This window comes from Dama dama, chromosome 22, assembly GCF_033118175.1.
Source record: "Dama dama isolate Ldn47 chromosome 22, ASM3311817v1, whole genome shotgun sequence".
Lineage (NCBI taxonomy): Eukaryota > Metazoa > Chordata > Mammalia > Artiodactyla > Cervidae > Dama > Dama dama.
This window is the reverse complement of record NC_083702.1, coordinates 51,341,468-51,361,547: the sequence shown is the minus strand read 5'-3', so window position 1 is coordinate 51,361,547 and position 20,080 is coordinate 51,341,468. Positions and strand designations below refer to the sequence as shown.

General features: G+C 39.9%; 1 protein-coding gene across 4 annotated transcripts; it reads left to right on the top strand.

Moving 5' to 3' along the window:
• Positions 1-27: 27 nt before the first annotated feature.
• Positions 28-20,070, top strand: TDG (thymine DNA glycosylase). Of its 4 annotated transcripts, none has more exons than XM_061125485.1 (11): positions 59-191; positions 7,201-7,618; positions 9,431-9,573; positions 11,508-11,752; positions 12,657-12,726; positions 14,069-14,204; positions 14,409-14,491; positions 14,572-14,666; positions 16,803-16,974; positions 17,392-17,484; positions 18,142-20,070. In XM_061125485.1, the coding sequence occupies exons 3-11, from the start codon at positions 9,480-9,482 to the stop codon at positions 18,270-18,272; spliced, it is 1,119 nt and encodes a 372-aa protein (XP_060981468.1). In that variant the 5' UTR covers positions 59-191; positions 7,201-7,618; positions 9,431-9,479; the 3' UTR covers positions 18,273-20,070. The 4 variants fall into 4 exon arrangements, with proteins under 4 accessions (XP_060981467.1, XP_060981468.1, XP_060981470.1 ...); XM_061125487.1 differs by lacking the exons at positions 59-191; positions 7,201-7,618 and adding exons at positions 9,772-9,901; positions 11,193-11,248 and having other exon boundaries at positions 9,437-9,573; XM_061125484.1 differs by lacking the exon at positions 7,201-7,618 and having other exon boundaries at positions 28-191.
• The last annotated feature ends 10 nt before the right edge of the window (positions 20,071-20,080 follow it).

Here is a 20,080-nt window from a genome sequence, read left to right as displayed (position 1 = left end):
GGGAGTTGGAAACTTGGGGGAGGAGCCTGTGCCCCAGCCACTGCCCGAGTTCTGCCGGCAATCGAGTCCGAGCGTCTGGTTATTACCGTACCGCCGTACGTGCGCCGCGGTACTAGAGTCGCTGGGTTGCCGGGCCCGAGGAGCTGCGCGCGCGAGCGGCAGCAGGGAATGGAAGCGGAGAACGCGGGCAGGTAAGGCCTTGGCGGAACACCGCCCCTCCCCCCGCGCCCCCCGCCGCGGGGCAGGCCGCGGGCGCACGCACACACGCACGCACGCACACGCACGCACGCAGGGGCTCCTTAAGACCGCGGTCCCAGTACCAAGGTCCGGGCCGCCCATGCGCACTGGCGGCCCGCTCAGGCCACTTTTTACCTAAGTCCTTCCAGACGCTTCAGTTCAGTTCAGTCGCTCAGTCGTGTCCGACTCTTTGCGGCCCCGTAGACTGTAGCCTACCGTGCTCCTCCATCCATGGGATTTTCCAGGCAAGAGTACTGGAGTGGGTTGCCATTTCCTTCGCCAGAGGATCTTCCCGACCCAGGGATCGAACCGCGGTCTCCCACATTGTGGGCAGACGCTTTACTGTCTGAGCCACCGGGGAAGTAGCCATCCAGACACTTAGCTGACATAAAAACGCGGTTGTAAGCAACCAGCAGTCTCCAATTAGTGTTTCTTTCCGGTTACCTTTCTCCGCTACATTTCCGTTCACCCTCCATTATCGTGCACAGCTGTAAGGATGAAGTGACACATGTATCACTCTAGGAGTTTTCATCTCGGAGTTGTAGGTTTACTGTGGCTTTCTTCCTCAACGGTGTACCTAAGGGGCACGAGGTGGATAACGTTGCCATTCTAGAGCTCTTGAATTCTGAACTAGGAATAACACTTCTAGTAAGTCGTGTAAAATTGTGTTCCAGTGGTCTTCGGGACGATCTTAAGTATTTACTTGTGATGTGTCCTTTGGGGAGTGTGAGGTGCGTGGGGAGTTTCGCAAAAGCAGAGATTTCGAAATTGGAACTTCTAATGGAAAGCCAAATGAAAAACTAAGTATAGTAACAGAGTCTTTTAAAAGAAAGAAAAATAAAGTTTACATAGGAATACAATACTGTTAGACCTCATTAAGAATTATCCTGATTGGGGGCTCTAAACTTGAGGAAGACTCTGAAGTTCTCTGGGCCTGTTGATGTCTGTAAAATAGGGCGTCTGTGGAATCTGGTTCTGACATGCTGTGAGTCAGTGTTAGGTGGAAGGGGAGTGCTTTAGTAACCAACAGAGATTGTCTTAGAGTTTAGGGAAGGATATAAAGTGCAGACTTCATCCTGACATTATGAATCAAATCCTGAAATAAAGAACTCCATGTCTTTCCCTAAAGAACTTTATAAATAAAACTTGTGGAAATCACTCTTGTCTTTATGATTTCCATTCAGATCAGAACTGAAACTTGGGTAAAGGCCTACCATCAAATAGATTGCAGTCATCTCTCTTGTATCCATAGATTAGTTCCAGGCCCTTCGGAGACACCAAAATCTGCACGCTCAAGTACCTTAAAATGGCAGAGTCCAGTTGGCCACTGTGTAGGTTTTAGAATGCACAATGGGAGTGGCTTACAGCAAAATAATAGGTTTCTCTGGTACAATGTTTAGCTCAAAACTGTCTGACTTCTATTTGGTCTTAACTGAATCCATTGGGTTATAGACCATTTTTTATTCTGACTTGTAATGCTTTCACTTTGGGAAGTATGGGGAACTCTGTGTTAATACTCTAAGGCGTTTTTTGTTGGGGATTCTGAAATGATTCGGGCGCCGGTAATCCTGAGAAAGTAGTGCTTTGTCATCCTTGACTTTGTGCTCATCATGGAATGTTTGGTATAGTTAATCTTTTTATTTTGGAAGAGATTAATTTAAAAAAACTTATAGATGTAGACCCTTTTTTTAAGAACGAGAAGAGAGTTCAAGAGTCTTAAAAAGTACTAACCGGAGAGAAGAAAAGAAGAGGACCGGTGTACATTTCTAATGAGCTCAAACGTGAAAAAGAGATTTACCTGCAAATCAAAACCACAATGAGGTACCATTACACGCCAGTCAGGATGGCTGCTATCCAAAAGTCTACAAGCAATAAATGCTGGAGAGGGTGTGGAGAAAAGGGAACCCTCTTACACTGTTGGTGGGAATGCAAAGTAGTACAGCCGCTATGGAGAACAGTGTGGAGATTTCTTAAAAAACTGGAAATAGGACTGCCATATGACCCAGCAATCCCACTTCTGGGCATACACACTGAGGAAACCAGATCTGAAAGAGATACATGCACCCCAGTGTTCATTGCAGCAGTGTTTATAATAGCCAGGACATGGAAGCAACCTAGATGCCCATCAGCAGACGAATGGATAAGGAAGCTGTGGTACATATACACCATGGAATGTTACTCAGCCATTGAAAAGAATTCATTTGAATCAGTTCTAATGAGGTGGACGAAACTGGAGCCCATTATACAGAGTGAAGTAAGCCAGAAAGTAAAGACCATTACAGTACACTAACACATATATATGGAATTTAGAAAGCTGGTAATGATAACCCTATATGCAAAACAGAAAAAGAGACACAGAAATACAGAACAGACTTTTGGACTCTGTGGGAGAAAGTGAGGGTGGGATGTTTCAAGAGAACAGCATCGAAACATGTATATTATCAAGGGTGAAACAGATCACCAGCCCAGGTTGGGTGCATGAGACAAGTGCTCGGGCCTGGTGCACTGGGAAGACCCAGAGGGATCGGGTGGAGAGGGAGGTGGGAGGGGGGATCAGGATGGGGAATACATGTAAATCCATGGCTGATTCATGTCAATGTATGACAAAAACCACTACAATATTGTAAAGTAATTAGCCTCCAACTAATAAAAATAAATTAAAAAAAGAAAAAGAGATTTACCAAAGATGTGAAGTAGGATGCTGAATCAATAATAACTGGAAAGGTAAAACAAACCACTGAGAATACAGACAGGAAAGATTAACCCTCAAATGAGATTGGACTGTCTAGAAATGTTAAAGAGACTAAGAACTTCTTTTCATTAGTGTAGACAACAAGAAGGACAAGAAAGGTTTGGGTTTTCTTCCTAGTTCACTGACATGTTCTTAGATGACAGAAAACATAAGCACTTAGTTCTGATTTTGATTTTTCATTTTATGTTAGAAAATTGAGTGTAGATGGAATATGGCAAATAGATGTCTGTAAGAGAGATTTAAAGCTCAAGATCAATGAGAGCATTTAAGAGAAGTTTCAGCTGGCAACCCACTCCAGTATTCTGCCTGGAGAATCCCATGGACAGAGGAGCCTGGTGGGCTACAGTCCATGGGGTCGCAAAGAGTCGGACATGACTGAGCGACTTCACTTCAGCTGCTGTAGCAGAAATAATGTTTCTTAGCCCAAATCAGTTGTATTTCAAGTGAGAGGCCAGATTACAACATTCTTTAAGAATTTGCAGACAACAGGGGAGGGGCCTAAAGCCCAAATATAAACACATGGGTCCCTTTTATTTTCCAAAGGTAGAATCTGCCATGGAATTTACTGACTTTGGTCCTCAATAAAATTTTTATTTCTGTGGTTATTGAGCATATTTAAAAGGAGCTGTTGATCATTAGGCAACAGTGTGAGTTGAATAAAGCAAGACCTACCCAGCTAGGTTCTTTCCCCTTTTGATAATGATACTAGGTTAGATAGCATCAGAAGGAGATGACAGGCTGGGGAACTAAGATCCCATAAGCCGTGTGACCAAAAACAAAAAAGCAAATAAAATCCCCAAAACGGTGCCTGATATATAATACATTTGTCATAACAAAAACAAAGGCAACAGGAGATGATTAAATATTTTATGTACTCCTGTCATCTCTTTCTGAGTGATGGGACCAGATGCCATAATCTTAGTTTTCTGAATGTTGAGCTTTAAGCCAACTTTTTCACTCTGCTCTTTCACTTTGATCAAGAGGCTCTTTAGTTGTTCTTCACTTTCTGCCATAAGGGTGGTGTCATCTGCATATCTGAGGTTATTGATATTTCTCCTGGCAATCTTGATTCCAGCTTGTGCTTCTTCCAGCCCAGCGTTTCTGATGATGTACTCTGCGTATAAGTTAAATAAGCAGGGTGACAATATACAGCCTTGACGTACTCCTTTCCCTATTTGGAACCAGTCTGTTGTTCCATGTCCATTTCTAACTGTTGCTTCCTGACCTGCATACAATTTTCTGAACAGGCAGGTCAGGTGGTCTGGTATTCCCATCTCTTTCAGAATTTTCCACAGTTTATTGTGATCCACACAGTCAAAGGCTTTGGCATAGTCAATAAAGCAGAAATAGATGTTTTTTGGAACTCTTGCTTTTTCGATGATCCAGCAGATGTTGGCAATGGTGGTCCTATTGGATGAAATCAAAACTGCTTTACTACAGAGAGTCAAAGGCAGATGGAAGAGAGGTCTGTACTGATGTGCCATGTAGCCCTCCTGCCCCAACTTTTCACAGTTTAACAGCTTCGAGGTGCTAATGGCACGCTGATAAAATATTTGAGTGACCCAACTCTGGAAGGGGTTTGTGGAATTGATAGACTGAGTCAGAATCCAGATTAGTCCCGACTGACAAGAATGTGAAGCATCTTTTAGTGTGAGATGAGGGAACAGCAGTGAAGGGCAGTTTTCATTGACGGTAAACTCAGTAGAATCAACAGTACAGTGTGGGTGCCAGGAAGCTAATGGAATGGATTTTGTGATGTATCTCCAGAATGAAGACTCTGACCACCCTGCTCAGTTTCAGGTCACTGAGGCCATGAAGCATTTTTATTTTATCTTAAGCTCCAGAAAAATGATCAGATAGTGAGGAAACTTGAAATTATGCTGTATGCAAAAGAGTTCAATAAGTTGGGGGTTCTGGCTCATTCTCTTTTGAGTTCACAGTATCTAAATAGATTGTGCTCAGCAAGTACCCCATAATGCATGGTGAATGCACACATTCCCACTTAGCAATATTGAATGTCAACTTTAGATAGTTCAGTTCAGTTCAGTCGCTCAGTCATGTCTGACTCTTTGCGACCCCATGGACTGCAGCACGCCAGGCTTCCCTGTCTTATCACCAACTCCCGGAGTTTACTCAAACTCATTGAGTCGGTGATGCCATCCAACCATCTGATCCTCTGTCGTCCCCTTCTCCTCCCTCCTTCAATCTTTCTCAGCATCAGGGTCTTTTCCAGTGAGTCAGTTCTTTGCATCAGGTGACCAAAGTATTGGATTTTCAGCTTCAGCATCAGTCCTTCCAATGAATATTCTGAACTGATTTCCTTTAGGATGGACTGGTTGGATCTCCTTGCAGTCCAAGCGACTCTCAAGAGTCTTCTCCAACACCACAGTTCAAAAGCATCAATTCTTTGGTGCTCAGCTCTGTTTATTGTCTTTTAGATAGCTAGATAGTATTTCATCATAATTTATGTAATAGTCCCTTTTGGTTGAGCATTTGGTTTATTCGACATTGATATTTTGTAAGTGTTCAGTGTTATATATGCTTGTTTAAATGAAGGTAATAAAATATTGCTGTGTTGTTTGTGTCTATCCAGAATTCTTATGTTGAAACCTCTAAGCCCCAGTGTGGCATTGGGAGGTGGGGTCTTTTGGAGGTGATGAGTCCATGAGGCCCAAGCCCACCTAAACGTGAGTAGTGTCTCTGTGAAAGAGGTCCCAGAGAGACCCCTAACCCCTTCTGCATGTGAGGACACAGCAAGAAGGCAAGCGAAAAGGAGCCAGAAAGCAGGCGCTCTGCAGACACTGAGTCCGCCAGCACTTTGAACTTGAACTTTCCAACCCCCAGAACTGTGAGACACGGGTATTTGTTATTTATAAGCCACTCAATCTGTGGGGTTTTGTATAGCAACCTGAAGGGACTAAGACAGATGTATTTAGGGAAAAAGCAACTTACACCTTTAGAACAGTGGGAAATGACTGAGGATTAAAGAAGTTACTCATCTTAGAGAAACCTCCAAGTGTTAGTTTTTTGAAATACAGCAAAATCCAAATTAACTAGACTCCTGACTTAATCGACTGTGTGTGTATGTGTGTTTGTGTGTATTTTGAGAAAGAGAGCTCAAAAATGCACACTTCAACAAATTTCAGACAGTGGTAGAAAACCAGTCCTTTGAGCACTGTTCAAATGAAGAGGGTGTTAAATGGAAGCTAGGAGAGAGTAAAGGGTTCACTGCAGGAAAAGGGGAGAGGTGCAGAACCATCATCATGAGGACAGACATAGATGATAGGGGAGAAAAGTCAACAGGGAAGTAAAATCATTTGTCATGCTCCTGAGTTGGCTATCAGGGAATTACAGAAAATTAAAATGTTTCAGGGCCTCTTGTGAGTCTGGACAGATTTGGTCCTATTTCCTGCACTTTCTCTTTATATGTGGAAATCACAGAAATCTCACCCTCATTTTCATGGGGAGGGAATGGAGGTCCTCAGAGGATGAATGACTTAACTAACTGCTCCTCTTTTGCTGTCTTTCATACAGAGAAAATTATTGTTATAAACACTGCAGAATTCTGATACGAAGGGGCAGTTATTCTATGTTTATATATACAGCAAATGTATTTAGGAATTATATCCACATAAAGATTGAAATGGGTTCATGCTGCTTTCAAACTTAACCTTTATTAGATAATAGGAAATGAAATTATCCAGAATTGTAGTCCATGAAGGTTTTCATACAGGTGGAATTCTGTCCTCTGCCAAGTAGTAAGAGTGTTGTAGTTCACCCTCTTTCCTTTTGTTCAGCTGTTGTTAAGAAGCTGTTAAGATGATCAAGCTAAATCAAATGTTCAAAAAGAGTATATTACCTCAGAACTTACACATTCTATTATCCATAGCCTTCTCTATTTCCTTTCTAATTTATCTTATGATAAAGTGCCAGGGATAATTTTAGAACAGTTAAGGGACACATCTATATTATAGACAAGTTTCTGAATTTTTTTTTCTAAATTGATACACATCTCTAAAATAAGACTGCATTTTCTCTTATTTTTTACTTTTTCTTCAGCCAGTTGACATCTAAAACTTTGATTTTCAGTTTTTGAACCTCAGAATTTAATGATCTGTAAGTATGCTAACGGAGCCACATTTTGGAAGTGTTTTTAAGTTCATAACCCTTTTGTAATGTAAATGTTGTTTCCCTGATTTATATATTTTTAGGAGTGGATTTTTGTGAAGTGCTCAAAATGGGACAGACGTGTGAAACTCAGAGCCGTAGCAATAAACATGGGGGAGAGAGAGACGCTGTCTTGATGACGGTGTGGCAAACTGAGGACAGTCCTTCCTGCACGCTTTCAGCTGCTCACTCACCGTGACCGCAGGAGTGTTCTGTTATACGTTCAAGCTGAATGGGCTGTTGGCGTCTCAGGAACCTGTTTCTGGCCGCAATCAAAAATCACATTATATTTCACTAGAATTTCCAGAGGGCAGCCATACGAGATCACTCGACTAACTCAGCTATATCCAGCTCTCATTAGAATATCTGAGTCCTTAACATGGAACAACTAGTTCATCCAAAAGAGCTATGAGTGTTACTAGAGAAAAGTATGAAAAAAGAGGACATTTGACTTCGTGCCAGGCAAGGTTTAAGCTCTTTGCTTCTTTTCAATTTTACATCTTAATTTCTAGTCCTTTCCTACATGCTTTCTCCACGTGCAGCGTTGGCTCACAGTGCCATTTTGTATTCTTTTCCACCTTATATTAAACATTCTCTGTGCTTTTAAATATTAATAAACTTAATTTTTGTAACTGCATAATATTCTCGTGTTGATGTACTATAGTGCACTAAATCACCTTATTGTCTTTATTTTTTGTATAATTTGAAAACTATATTTAAAGAAATAAAACTCTTTTAAGATAGTTTAATATCTTTCTCACTAATTCTTCACCTTTTCCTTACCATCTTACACCTTAAAGATAGCTTGAAGCTAAAATGCTTCCCCAGTGGTTTGTCCATTGAGTTTGGCCCCAGTTTTTCTTTCAGTATCCAGTGTTCTAGCCTAGCTACCCTGCCAATAGTGTGTGACCCTGTGTCTGCATGGGCCATTTAAGTTTATCCTGGAAATATTTTGGTTTGCCTTTTTAAAAAAAACAAAACAAAAAAACATTCTATTAATATATGATTTACATGTTGTGAAGCTCACCCATTTACAGTGTACTAGTTTGCCCTTTTTTTTGCTTGCCTTTTTAACCTCTGCTTTCTGAGCACCCTGTTTCCTTTCTCCACACGTCACAGAAAGAGAAAACCATTAAGTAGAGTAGCTTGTCAGAGAAAACATGGCTTTTCTCTCCAAATGGTAAACATAGTTACTCATTTTATTTCCTAGTGCTTTTCTTCCTTCTGCATATTTAATGGCATTTTTTGGCATCAACTGTCACTTTAGTTTCATAAAACATGTATTTACTTCCCTAGCTTTGTGCTGTTAGCAACAGCTTGAGGTAGTAGTTTATAGCCCCCAGAAATACTTTTTAGCAGTACTTGTGAAGGCCTGTGTTCCTTACACTGAACAAAACACTTTGAACAGAGTTTAAATCGTGTTCAGAAGAGAAGTTTAGAGTGGTCTTTCGAGTAAATTCACAGATATTTATAGAAATATAAATATTTCTATTTCTAATCCTCATTTAATGGCAGAAAATCCAGCAACCACTAAAAAACAGATGGGGGGCAGGTAGGATGGGGAGATGGTGGTCAAAGGGCACAAACCTTAGGTTGCAGGTTCTGGGGATCTAAAATGTACAGCATGGTGATTCTAGCTAATGATCCTGAGTATGTACTTGAAAGTTGCTGAGAGAGTAGATTTGAGATGTTCTCACAAAAACGAAATGGTAATTAGGTGCCCTGGTGGCAGTGTTCGCTAAGGCTTTGATGGTAATCATTTTGTCCTATGTGTGTGTCAGGTCAGCACTGTTGTACACATTAGACTTAAACAATGTCGCAGTGTATCAACTATATCTCAAAGCTGAACGTAAAAAGGTTTCATTGCAGAGGATTTCTGTGACAAGAGAATTAGATACTGAGGTAGGAATACAGATTATTTTTGTGGATATTTCAACTCTGTATGGGCTGGTGGACCTTTCAGTTCTCTACTAGAAAATTCCCATGATCTCATTTCAGGGAAAGTATAGGCTTGCCTAACAGGACTGGTAAGTTTTACTGATGACACATCAGTGTGTGAGAGTTAATTATAGTTGGTTAGTAGGCACCAGGTGAAGATTGGGTAAATGTACATATGGGAATAGATCTTACTCCTCTTTTTGCTCCTGTTGTCAACTCTAAATAAATTCTATAATCTGGTTAGAAATAATTTAATCCTGGGGCTTTTTAAGAGCAGATCGTTTAAACTTACATTTGGATAATTTTATCTTCCTCTCTTATCCTTAATTCTTTCAGCTATCCTCTTCAGCAAGCTCAAGCTTTTTATACATTTCCACTCCAACAAATGATGACTGAAGTTCCTAATATGGCAGTTATGAATGCACAAGAATTGCCAGCCGAAGTTCCAGCCCCAGCACCTGGTCAGGAACCCACACAAGGTAGTTTTCACCAGGACAGTTTAGAAAATTACCATTGCGTCAGCCAACTTATTTAAGAAAGGGTTTAATGATGAATTTTAACTCTGTTTTTGTGTTAAAAAATTTAATCTACTTTTTAAGTACTTACTGTGTTTCGGGCACTCTGATAGGTTTGGGGGGATAAAAGAACATAGCTTCTGCCCTCAAATCATCTCATAGGAGAAAATAAAAGTGAACGTGAAACTCCTCAGCACACCATGTGGTGAAGAGGGACCCAGGATGCTGTGGGGCTGGCACCTAACCCGGACCGAGGCTCAGAGGCAGCTTCGTGGGACTCTGAAGTTCAAGGGTGAGGGAGCAGTACCAGAAGAGTGGGAAGAGGAAAGTTCCAGGCCGAGGGAGCGGCATGCGTCAAACTACAGTGAAGAAGCATGACATGGTTGAAAAGCCATAATTCTCTGTCATTGCAGACTGGAGTGGAGCACAGAAGCAGTGAGAGAGGAGTTTTGATGGGGGCAAGCAAGGCTTGTTTAACCTAAAGAACGTGTGTTGTGCTCTGAAGGCAATAGGAAGCTATAGACAGAAGGGAAACAGAGAGTGACTTAATAAATAGATTGACATTTAAATATTCTAGAGAACAGACTGTAACAGAGATATGTAAAATATATATCTAATAATATAGATAAAATAAGATGGTAGAGAGCAGGGCAGAACTTGGAGGCATGGCCATGTTAATGGATTTCATGCAGGGGGATGAGGAAGATAGAGGAGTCTGGAAGTCACTCCCAGGCAGTTGGACGAAGGAGGTACCATTCACCAAGATAGAGAGTTAGAGGAGAAGAGGACAGATTCAGCAGTGGATGGTGGGGAGAGGGTAATGATTTTCCGCCGTGCATCAGTGTGGTGTGAGGAGTTCCAGTTTATGGTTGCAGAGCACATGTAACTCCTCTGTGCTGAAGGTCCCCCTGCCTTCAACTCTTCTGTTTTTCTGGGCAGGAAGCACTAGGACAGCTACAAGCTGATGGAGGTGGATCCCTTGGCACAGACAGTGGCTGAAGCAATGTGGAGAACAGGGGATGGATGGAAGGCTCAGATGAGAAAACGCCAAATAGTAGTGGAATAGAGTGGGGGCCTGAGAGATGAAGAGCCATATTAGGGGAGTTGTGGGTAAAAAGGCAAGGCTTCTTGTTGGAGAATTTTATGTCACTTGTTCTTATCCACGGGTAAGTTCCCCTGAGGGGTGTATGGCATTGTCTGGAGACACCTGGTCAATCATGACTGGCAGGATGCTACTGGCATCTAGGGAGTAGAGGCCATGATTACTAAATTATTCCGCCTAAGATGTCAGCAGGGCCAAGGTTGAGAAACTGTTTAAGGTCCTGAGATCAGAGTCCAAGTCTTACCTGTAGACAAACACTGCCAGCCCAGAGAGTTCATCTCTGGCATCTCTCAATTCACCTCTTTGACTGTGTGAAGAACAGCATATACACTCAGTTCAGGGGAAAGAAAACCCACAAGCCATTTGAAGTTTTCTTCTGCTGGAAATTACAGGGAAACTGAGTTAAAATGTTTCCTTTCCTCCCTGTTTTTCTATTTGTTCTTTCGTTTGTTCATTTAATTATTTATGCATTTGCATTTAGAATTCTTATAAATGGTGTGTAGCCACTTTGTGTCCCTGGAGAAGCCATGATGCCAGGTAAGAGTGTGTGAAAATCAGTCTGTGATCGTTAAGGGCCTCTCATCCCAGGAACTGCCAGCAGAGGAAGGAAGGTGGGGCTGGGCCACACAGACCCAGCTCTCCGGTGAAGGAAGGGGGAGGCGTTACAGAGGAGAGTGATGTCGTGAAATAGAAGAGAAAGCTAAGGGTGTCGATGGGTGACTTTTTGGGGAAAGCTGCATAAAGTTTGTAATTGAAGGTTTTCTGCAGCTATATCCTGGAAATCATTGTGTTTCAGAGACTCCTCCAAAAGGAAGGAAAAGAAAACCCAGAACAACAGAACCAAAAACACCAGTGGAGCCCCAAAAACCTGCTGAGACCAAAAAATCTGGGAAGTCCACAAAGTCAAAAGAAAAGCAAGAAAAAATTACAGACACATTTAAAGTGAAAAGAAAAGTGGACCGTTTCAATGGTGTTTCAGAAGCTGAACTTCTGACCAAGACTCTACCAGACATTTTGACCTTCAATCTGGACATTGTAATTGTAAGGATTTTGTCCTCCTTTGGGTTTATAAGTAGCATTGGTGGATTAACGTGACTTAACCATATCCTTGCAAAGAGCATTTTGCTGAAAAGAACCATTTCTGAGAATCCTTTTGGTGGTAAATGGTGTCACCTTCTTCAGGTTGTATCATATGGCTGTGTTTAAGAGGGTGGGCTCTAGGGCAGGGCTGTCTGGTTTCAGATGTTGCCTTGTGGGTGTATGACCATGGATAAGCGTTAGCCTTCCTGAACACTTAATTTGCTCGTTGGTGAAGCATGCGTGATGATAGCATGGAGTGGATCCTCTGGCAATTACACGAAATGACCCACAAGAATCACTTAGGTTGCATGACACTGTGGTTTCTCCATGAATGATAACACTCATTTTGAACTTTGATTTTTGTCAGTAGCTGTAAGAAACAGCATGTGAGCAACTGTGTAGGTGATGTGGAGTCAGCTGCTTTTTGGGAGCTGAGAAACAGACTTGCAGCTGGACGTGAGCTCTGGTTGATTGATTGTTCCAGGACAGTTGGGAGTGAGGATGCTGGGGATATGAGGGACTCAAACTGGTTTTTAAAAGCAACAGCAAGGAGTTCCCCATTGGCCTACTGGTTAGGATTCCAGGCCTTCACTATCAGGGCCCAGGGTTAGTCTCTGGGTCAGGGAACATTCCCCAAGCCATACAACGCAGCCACAAAGAAAAAAAAAAAAAATCAAAACTTTAATATAAAGGAAATCTCTTTCCTCAAAATGGAATACTTTGTTCAGGTCAAGAGTAGATAATTGATAAAGCTTATGATGCTGGATTAAATTTTTATTTTAATCAATTCACCACTTCTCCACAGAAGCCCTAAGACCTAAGCCTACTTTTCAAGACTAAAATATATAAACATTTTGTTTTGTAGATTGGCATAAATCCAGGACTGATGGCTGCTTACAAAGGGCATCACTACCCTGGGCCTGGAAACCATTTTTGTAAGTGGTTAACCTTCTTTTACTATTTTACTTTTAAACTAGATGTCCTTGTTAATAGTTGGGTTTGTCTATTTTTTTTAAACCAAAATGTGTTTTTAAAAAGAAATTGGTTGAGTAAGTATACATACATCTTTTCAATGTGTGTGTACACAAAAATGAAAGGTTTGACATCCTCTGACACTTAACATTTTGGTTTATAAGAGTGAAGGGGTAAAGAAAAAAAAAAGAGTGGAGGGGTATGGAAAGGAATACTTTCTCTTTTGTTTGTTTTCAGTGAATTTTACTACCTTTTTTTAAAACAATTTTTCTTTTTTTAGTTGTTATCTACAGAATAGTAACAGTACATCATGCCAATGCAGACGGAAAACTTAATACCTTTCCAAATTTCTACTCATCTTATTTCCTAGGAGAAATGAAATACATTGGCCATCAAGTAGTAATAGTTAAGAAATGCTCTGATTGTAGACATTTCTCTGCGGATAATTTCCATCTAGCAGAAATTAGTATTAAAGTCCCTCATACTTGTAGAGTGAGCTTTAAAACCAAGTATAACTCCTGTTGTATTGTCCTATATATAAATCATCTTATCTAACACTGCCTAACAGATAATCAGGAATGCAACAGTTTATCAGGAAACACTAACTGATTATCTTAGTGCAGCATTTAAAAAATTCCAGGACAGGGACTTCCCTGGTGGTCCACTGACTCAGCACTTACACTGCAGGGGCCATGGGTTCAGTCCCTGGTCAGGGAACTAAGATCCTACATGTATGCAGTGCAGCCAAGAAAAAAGAAAAGAAAAACACTTTTAGGACAAATTATAGTAATATATTTTTAGAACTAATAACATGTTGTCTCCATTATTTGAAAAAAAAAATTTCTAGAGATATTTCACTTTTCATTTTCTCCTCTGTCAGTATGTCTGAAGCCCTGAGTCACTGGTGTATGTTTTATGTTTGGGGTTTTCCAGGGGCAGGTGGTGTTAACTTCCAGTTATTAAAAAGCTAAACAGTTTCAGAGTTTACTACGCAGCCTAGCTGTGTACTCAACCAGCATTTCCTTCGACCCCCTATTAAAAGGAGATAAATAATAGAGATATCTCTTAAGATAGCTATGATGTTTAAATGAAATCATCCATATGAAGGACTTAGCATAGTACCCAGCACATAATAACTGCTTGGTATGGTATTTGACCTATGTTATAATTTTTAAAATATACTAAATCTTTTTTCTTTTTTTTAATTTCAAGAATAGACCCACATCCATTCATGGGGCAGAAAAACCTTTGACCTTCTACAGAAATAAACTGAACTTTTTCTAAATTAAACTCTCTTGTTCACAGGGAAGTGCCTATTTATGTCAGGGCTGAGTGAGGTTCAGCTGAGTCACATGGACGATCACACTCTACCAGGGAAATATGGTATTGGATTTACCAATATGGTGGAAAGGACAACACCAGGGAGCAAGGATCTTTCCAGGTGATTATGGAACCTTTGGTTTGATAGGTTGGAACCTTGGCCATAATTGTGCCTTATACACTCCAGGAGCATCCTAAGTATCTAACTAGTTCAAGCTGAGCATAGTAGTTTTACGATTTGCTCTTTTATTGAAAGCTGTCTGAATTTAGCACATTATAAGTACTGCCATATTTATATTTTGACTACTTTTTAATTCAATTTTAGTAAAGAATTCCGTGAAGGAGGACGTATTCTAGTGCAGAAATTACAGAAATATCAGCCACGAATAGCAGTGTTTAATGGAAAATGTAAGATTTACTTTTAGATTTTATCTTTTTTCTTCGATTAACATTATGGGCAATGTAAATATATTTGTATTTCATTTTAGGTATTTACGAAATTTTTAGTAAGGAAGTTTTTGGAGTAAAGGTTAAGAACTTAGAGTTTGGACTTCAACCCCATAAGATCCCAGACACAGAAACTGTAAGTCCTTAAAACTGCATTTGTAAATCAGATAAATACGAAATTTTTTTCTATCTAGTTTTCCCTTTTTATTTGTTCTGTCCATTTGTAATTTTTGCCATAAAAAAAAAAGCACTGTATTTTGTGGAATAATATCTGCATAGTAACTTGAACTAATAGTTGCAGATTAATTCAGATACTTTTGTAGTTGTATTAGAAAAAGAAACATTTGTCAGATAAATGCCTTTATAACATTACGTTAGTTACATTATTTGGCCAAAATATTGAGAGGAGGTTACTCACATGCTGCATTCAAAATACATTTGATGGGATATTCTTGCCAAATTCTAGTGCGTTAGCCCTTATTCCGTTGTGAAACAAACATGTAAATATAGACACGATCCTGATCAGTGAAACTGCTGATGCCCCTTTGTTGGTGTATCTTGGCCCAGTCTCGCGTTAGAGCCGTGTAAACAGAACAGCCCAGTCGCAGCAGGCGTCCTGCCAACCTGACTGGCATTGATGCTGTTGTCCTTATACGTAAGGGCACATACAATAACACATTGCTTTTAAAACACTGTATGAATTTCTGTGGAGTTTCTGCAGACACTTGGTTCAAATTTTGCTTCTTAAATATAGTTTTGAGTTTTGTTTACAACTTCTGAAATAAAAATAGACATGCACAGACTTCTGTGCTGTAGACAATATTTTAAATGATAAGCCAGTGTGCCAACAAGTTTCTGTGGAGACCTCAGAATACAGTTTCTGCCGCCAGTATATATTTTAACTTCCTTTATAATTTCTTCTGTTTTTAACTAGTAAATGTGTAATTGATAAAGTAGGTTGTAGCACTGGTCACTCTTTAAATAGAGGCGTACCCTTGTCTCCTTGGGTAAAATTGCAGAGATGATTCACTCCTTCCTATAGAAGGAGCATTATTGTCCCTGAAATGCCAGAGGAGCCTCGGTACATCTCTTGGGATGTGTGATCACAGTAGTGCAATAATAAGTGAATCTGAATCATATCGAGATAGGTAGTTTTGGCTCCCACAATGATCTGTGAGTGCATTTGTCTTATAAAATTTACTCTTTATCATGAAATATTCATAGATATTGATGATGTTAGTGATCCAGCTTTGAAAAACATCTGCTTTTTCAAGTTTCTGGATCACTTTAACTGAAGGCTGTCTTGAGATTGGAAAAATGTGCTATTACAAAAACCTGGTAGCATTTGTACCTCTGAATCAGGCTTTTCTAAATATTGCTTAAACAAAACAAAATAAGTCAATAATGGTTTGGGTTTTTTCTCTGTAATACATGGTATAGAGGCCAATTTAAAAATTACAAAAAATTACAACTGGAAAGTCCATAATTGAGCAGCCTCTCTCTTTTATATATAAGATATGTATTTTTATATACTCTATGAAGGACAGTTTGTCACCATCATCCAAAATGATAAATGCAAATATCCTGCTTTCTAGCTATTCCATTTCTAGAAATGTATCCAAAAGACACAGTCACATATGTTCAAATTTAAATATGTACAAGCTTTTTCACTGCAGTTTATAATAGTAAAAGATTGGAAACAACCTGAATGCCCGCAGGTAGACGCTGGTTAAATAAATTATGAAACTGCTACACAACTATAGAAAAGGAAGCTTATTCTGATGTGGATACCTGATACAGAGTTCCGTCTGAGAGACACTGTTGAGTAAAAAAGCAGGGTGCCGGGCAGGGACTAGAGCATGTTGCCATTTGTGTGTTTTTAAAAAGGGTGAAGGAGAGTACACATCATCAGACACATTTGATTCTAAATTCGTGGAGGGCCTCTGGAACTAGCAATGAGGATTGCCTTTGGGAAGGAGAACTAGGTGGATGGAAACAGAATGAGGAGGAAAGACTTTTCATTGTATACTTACATGCCCTTTGGTACAAACCCTGAGGGGAAAAGACTCATTGGTTTTGATTTGTTGACTTTGTAATAAGGAAATATTAGGAATTTGAACTCAAACACAGCTGCTCTTACGGATTTTGCATATATGGCAATGTGGTAAGTATCAAGTTATTGACCCAAAGAAAAAGAAGGCTTCTGATCTCAACATGAGTGGCTTCAGCAGGATTGAAGGATTTCTGTAGCTGTAAACTGTTCTGGTTCTAGCTCTGCTACGTGATGCCGTCATCCAGTGCCAGATGTGCCCAGTTTCCCCGTGCCCAGGACAAGGTGCATTACTACATTAAGCTGAAGGACTTACGAGATCAGCTGAAAGGCATTGAGCGAAACACAGACGTTCAAGAAGTGCAGTATACGTTTGACCTGCAGCTCGCCCAAGGTGCGTTACCATTCATCACTCCTGTTGCTCGGGTCGTGTATGTCTGCCTTATAGAAAGTGTGTTGTGAATTTAAAAGCAGTAGAAAAGAAAACGATTTATTGGCAGCCAGAGTGTTCTGATAACAAGTGTTAGTCACTATTAAAACCTCCTTTTACCAAGGGCTTCCAGTCTAATCTGGGTGTTCCTACATATGCTGAGAAGCCAAGCAGTAGTGTGGGTCACCTAAAATTACATCTCATAGGCTTTTACAGTTCTTAGGAGTTTATTTTGTTTATGTTAAAAAGAGTTTAATATGAAAGTTGTTTCCGTGGATGTGAAATTCAAGAAAAAGATTTATTCTTAATAATTGCTGAATAAAGCTATCTTCAAAATTGTTACACAAAATCAGTTTTACATCCCTGTTACCCTCCTCACAGAGGACGCAAAGAAGATGGCTGTGAAGGAAGAAAAATACGACCCGGGTTATGAAGCAGCGTACGGCGGCGCTTACAATGAAAGCCCCTGCCCTGGTGAGCCTTGGGGATTCTCTTCGGATGGGCTGGTGTGTCCCCACCCCTTTGTTTGCCCCGTTCAAAGACTTGGTTTTGCCGGGACTGGGGGAAAGAGGGGTTTTTTTTGGAGAGAGTTAATTACTGAAGAATGGGAATGGAAATACAGAAATCTATTTAGTGACTGGGGGACTTCCCTGGTAGTCCAGTGGTTAGGCTATCGCCTTACGCTACAGAGGGCCTGAGTTCGAGCCCTGGTTGGGGAGCTAAGATCCCACATGCCTTGCAGCCAGGAAACCAAAATAGAAGCAATATTATAACAAATTTAATAAAGACTTTAAAAATGGTCCACATTAAAAAAAAATCTTTAAAAAGTCTATTTAGTGATTTAGAGTGAAAATTCGGTGATTATTTGATGTTTAACTACACAGGCTTTTAAAGCTCATTTTCTTGAAGTTACTGACTCAGAGTCCTCCTTGCTGCATTTCCCTCCTTGAATTTAACAGAATTTATCAGTTCCTGTATCTTAGAATAGAAATTTAAGTTGTATTCAAGAATCTTGCTTAACTATTTTAGTAGCAACTCTCCTACAATGGACTGTTAAAATCTCCTAATTATGTCACTTAAAGCTTTTAAATAGAGTAATGTTCTTCTCCTCCTTCCCGCACCCCATCCCAGCTGCTGACAATGGAGAATCAACTTTCAGTAACATTCCAAACGGACAGTGGATGACCCAGTCGTTTACAGACCAGATCCCTTCATTTAGTAATCACTGTGGGACGCAAGAGCAAGAAGGAAACCACGTTTAAGGATGGTGTTTTTCAGCCCTGCTTAAATGCTGCAGTTTTAATGCAGTTGTCAAGTGGCCCTCGGTGTGCTAGCTGAAGCATTTTATTCATATTTTATTCGGGTGTTGTGATCAAAGTACAGTGGAGTCAACTGTACGGACCTAAGTAGTTTGGAAGGAAAAAGGGTTTTCTGTATATGAGTTTTTGTATTTGAATTACTCATCATTCCAGCTTTTTTTATAAGACTGTATTTCATTTATGAAGAAATTAATTTTCTTTAGGGCGTCACTTTTAACCTGTAATTTAAAAATGCAAGAGTCTGCATCTTTACACTTGATTATGAACTGTGTGTAAACTTAGGTGCACCATTCTCCCTTTTCATGCCTAAGAAGGGCATGCTGCTAGTAAGATTCCCCCTGGTAAAGAGGCAATAAAGAGGCAAGTGTGCTGATTTTCATCTGTGAGGTTACCCCTGGTGGAGTCTCATCTGGTAGTTTTTCGCAGTGTTTAACGGGCTTCCTGAGTTGTGTTCACACTCAGGCCTCCTTGCTTTACCAGTGGTGAGCATTGGTGAGGTTGTTTTGCAGTAGAAATGTAGAGAATGGCCTCGCAGCAGCAAGGTTAACCGGCCTTACCTGCCAGGGCATGAGCCCTGTGGTCCTCACCCCCATCTGCTGATCCTCTAGTAGGAAGAAACTATTCTGCTGAGATGGTAAGTTCCAGAGAATGCAGAAAACCTTTTAAATTTCGCTATTTCATCTGTGTTTTACTTGAGAGACATAACATTTGAAAGGAAGGGGACTGAACTTCTCTCTCAATATCTATCACCATTCTAATTTTATCCTCCTTGACTTTTAGCATGTAACATAGAAATGATGAGAAATGAACTTTCAGGTTGAGTAACAAGAGGCTAGAGGTTGTTTGATAATCTTATTTAAACTGGTGCTTTATGTACATGAGATGTACTAAAATAAATAATACAGAATTTTTCTTGCTAGATAAATCAAGTAAGCCAGTAATTTTTTTAAATTATCTGAAAAAAAAATTATCTGCATCATTGCTGTTTGTTACTGTGGACTAAGTGAACCTCATGTCAAGGTTAGTTTGAAGTAATGTACTTTTGTGATTTTCTAATGCATTTTCCATGGTGCTACAAATAGTCCAGACTACTAGGCCTGGTGAATATCAAAGCTGGGTATTCAGAAATGCCATTTGCATTTACTCCTGATCACATCTGAATATTCTGATTTTATTCCTACCCAGGGAGCATGTTGTTTCTCAATATGAAAATATTTATGAAGTTTTTTTTCCTAAAAGATGATATAGCCTGTTCTTTTTATAATAAGAGATACAAATTCTTGTGAATTTTAACATGGCTTTTAGCTGTAGCCACAGTGGATTTTATTTTTCCTTTAGTCTAGGTCAAGCCGTGTCAAAGTCATTGATGTTATTTAAATCATGTACCGTATTGCTGTTTACATGGATGTTTTGTGCGGGTGCTTTTACGTGCCTTGCGTCAGGGATTAGGAGCAATTTAATTATTTTTTCATGGGATTATGTAAAGCGTGTGACTAGGTATTGCTTTGGTTTTTAATGATTGTAGTCTTCACGTAGTTTTTTCTTTTTTTTTTTTTTGAGTGGAGAAAATATCCTTTAAATTATGGTGGACACTCACTAGAGAATGGGTTTAAGGACTTTTCCAAGTGTACAATAATAGTGTTTTTCATTAAATATGACAGATGAATAGTAAATGTTGATATACACTATACATGAGAATATGAGACTTGTTCATTAAATAATATTGAAAAAGTTTTAAAAATCGTTTGAAA

What these genes read in the sequence shown, in the direction of transcription:
- TDG (XM_061125484.1), top strand. Translation starts at nt 169, where the DNA reads ATGGAAGCGGAGAACGCGGGCAG. An exon ending in TGACCTGCAGCTCGCCCAAG is followed by an intron (nt 16,975 to 17,391) that starts GTGCGTTACCAT and finishes CCCTCCTCACAG; the next exon opens with AGGACGCAAAGAAGATGGCT. An exon ending in CAATGAAAGCCCCTGCCCTG is followed by an intron (nt 17,485 to 18,141) that starts GTGAGCCTTGGG and finishes ACCCCATCCCAG; the next exon opens with CTGCTGACAATGGAGAATCA.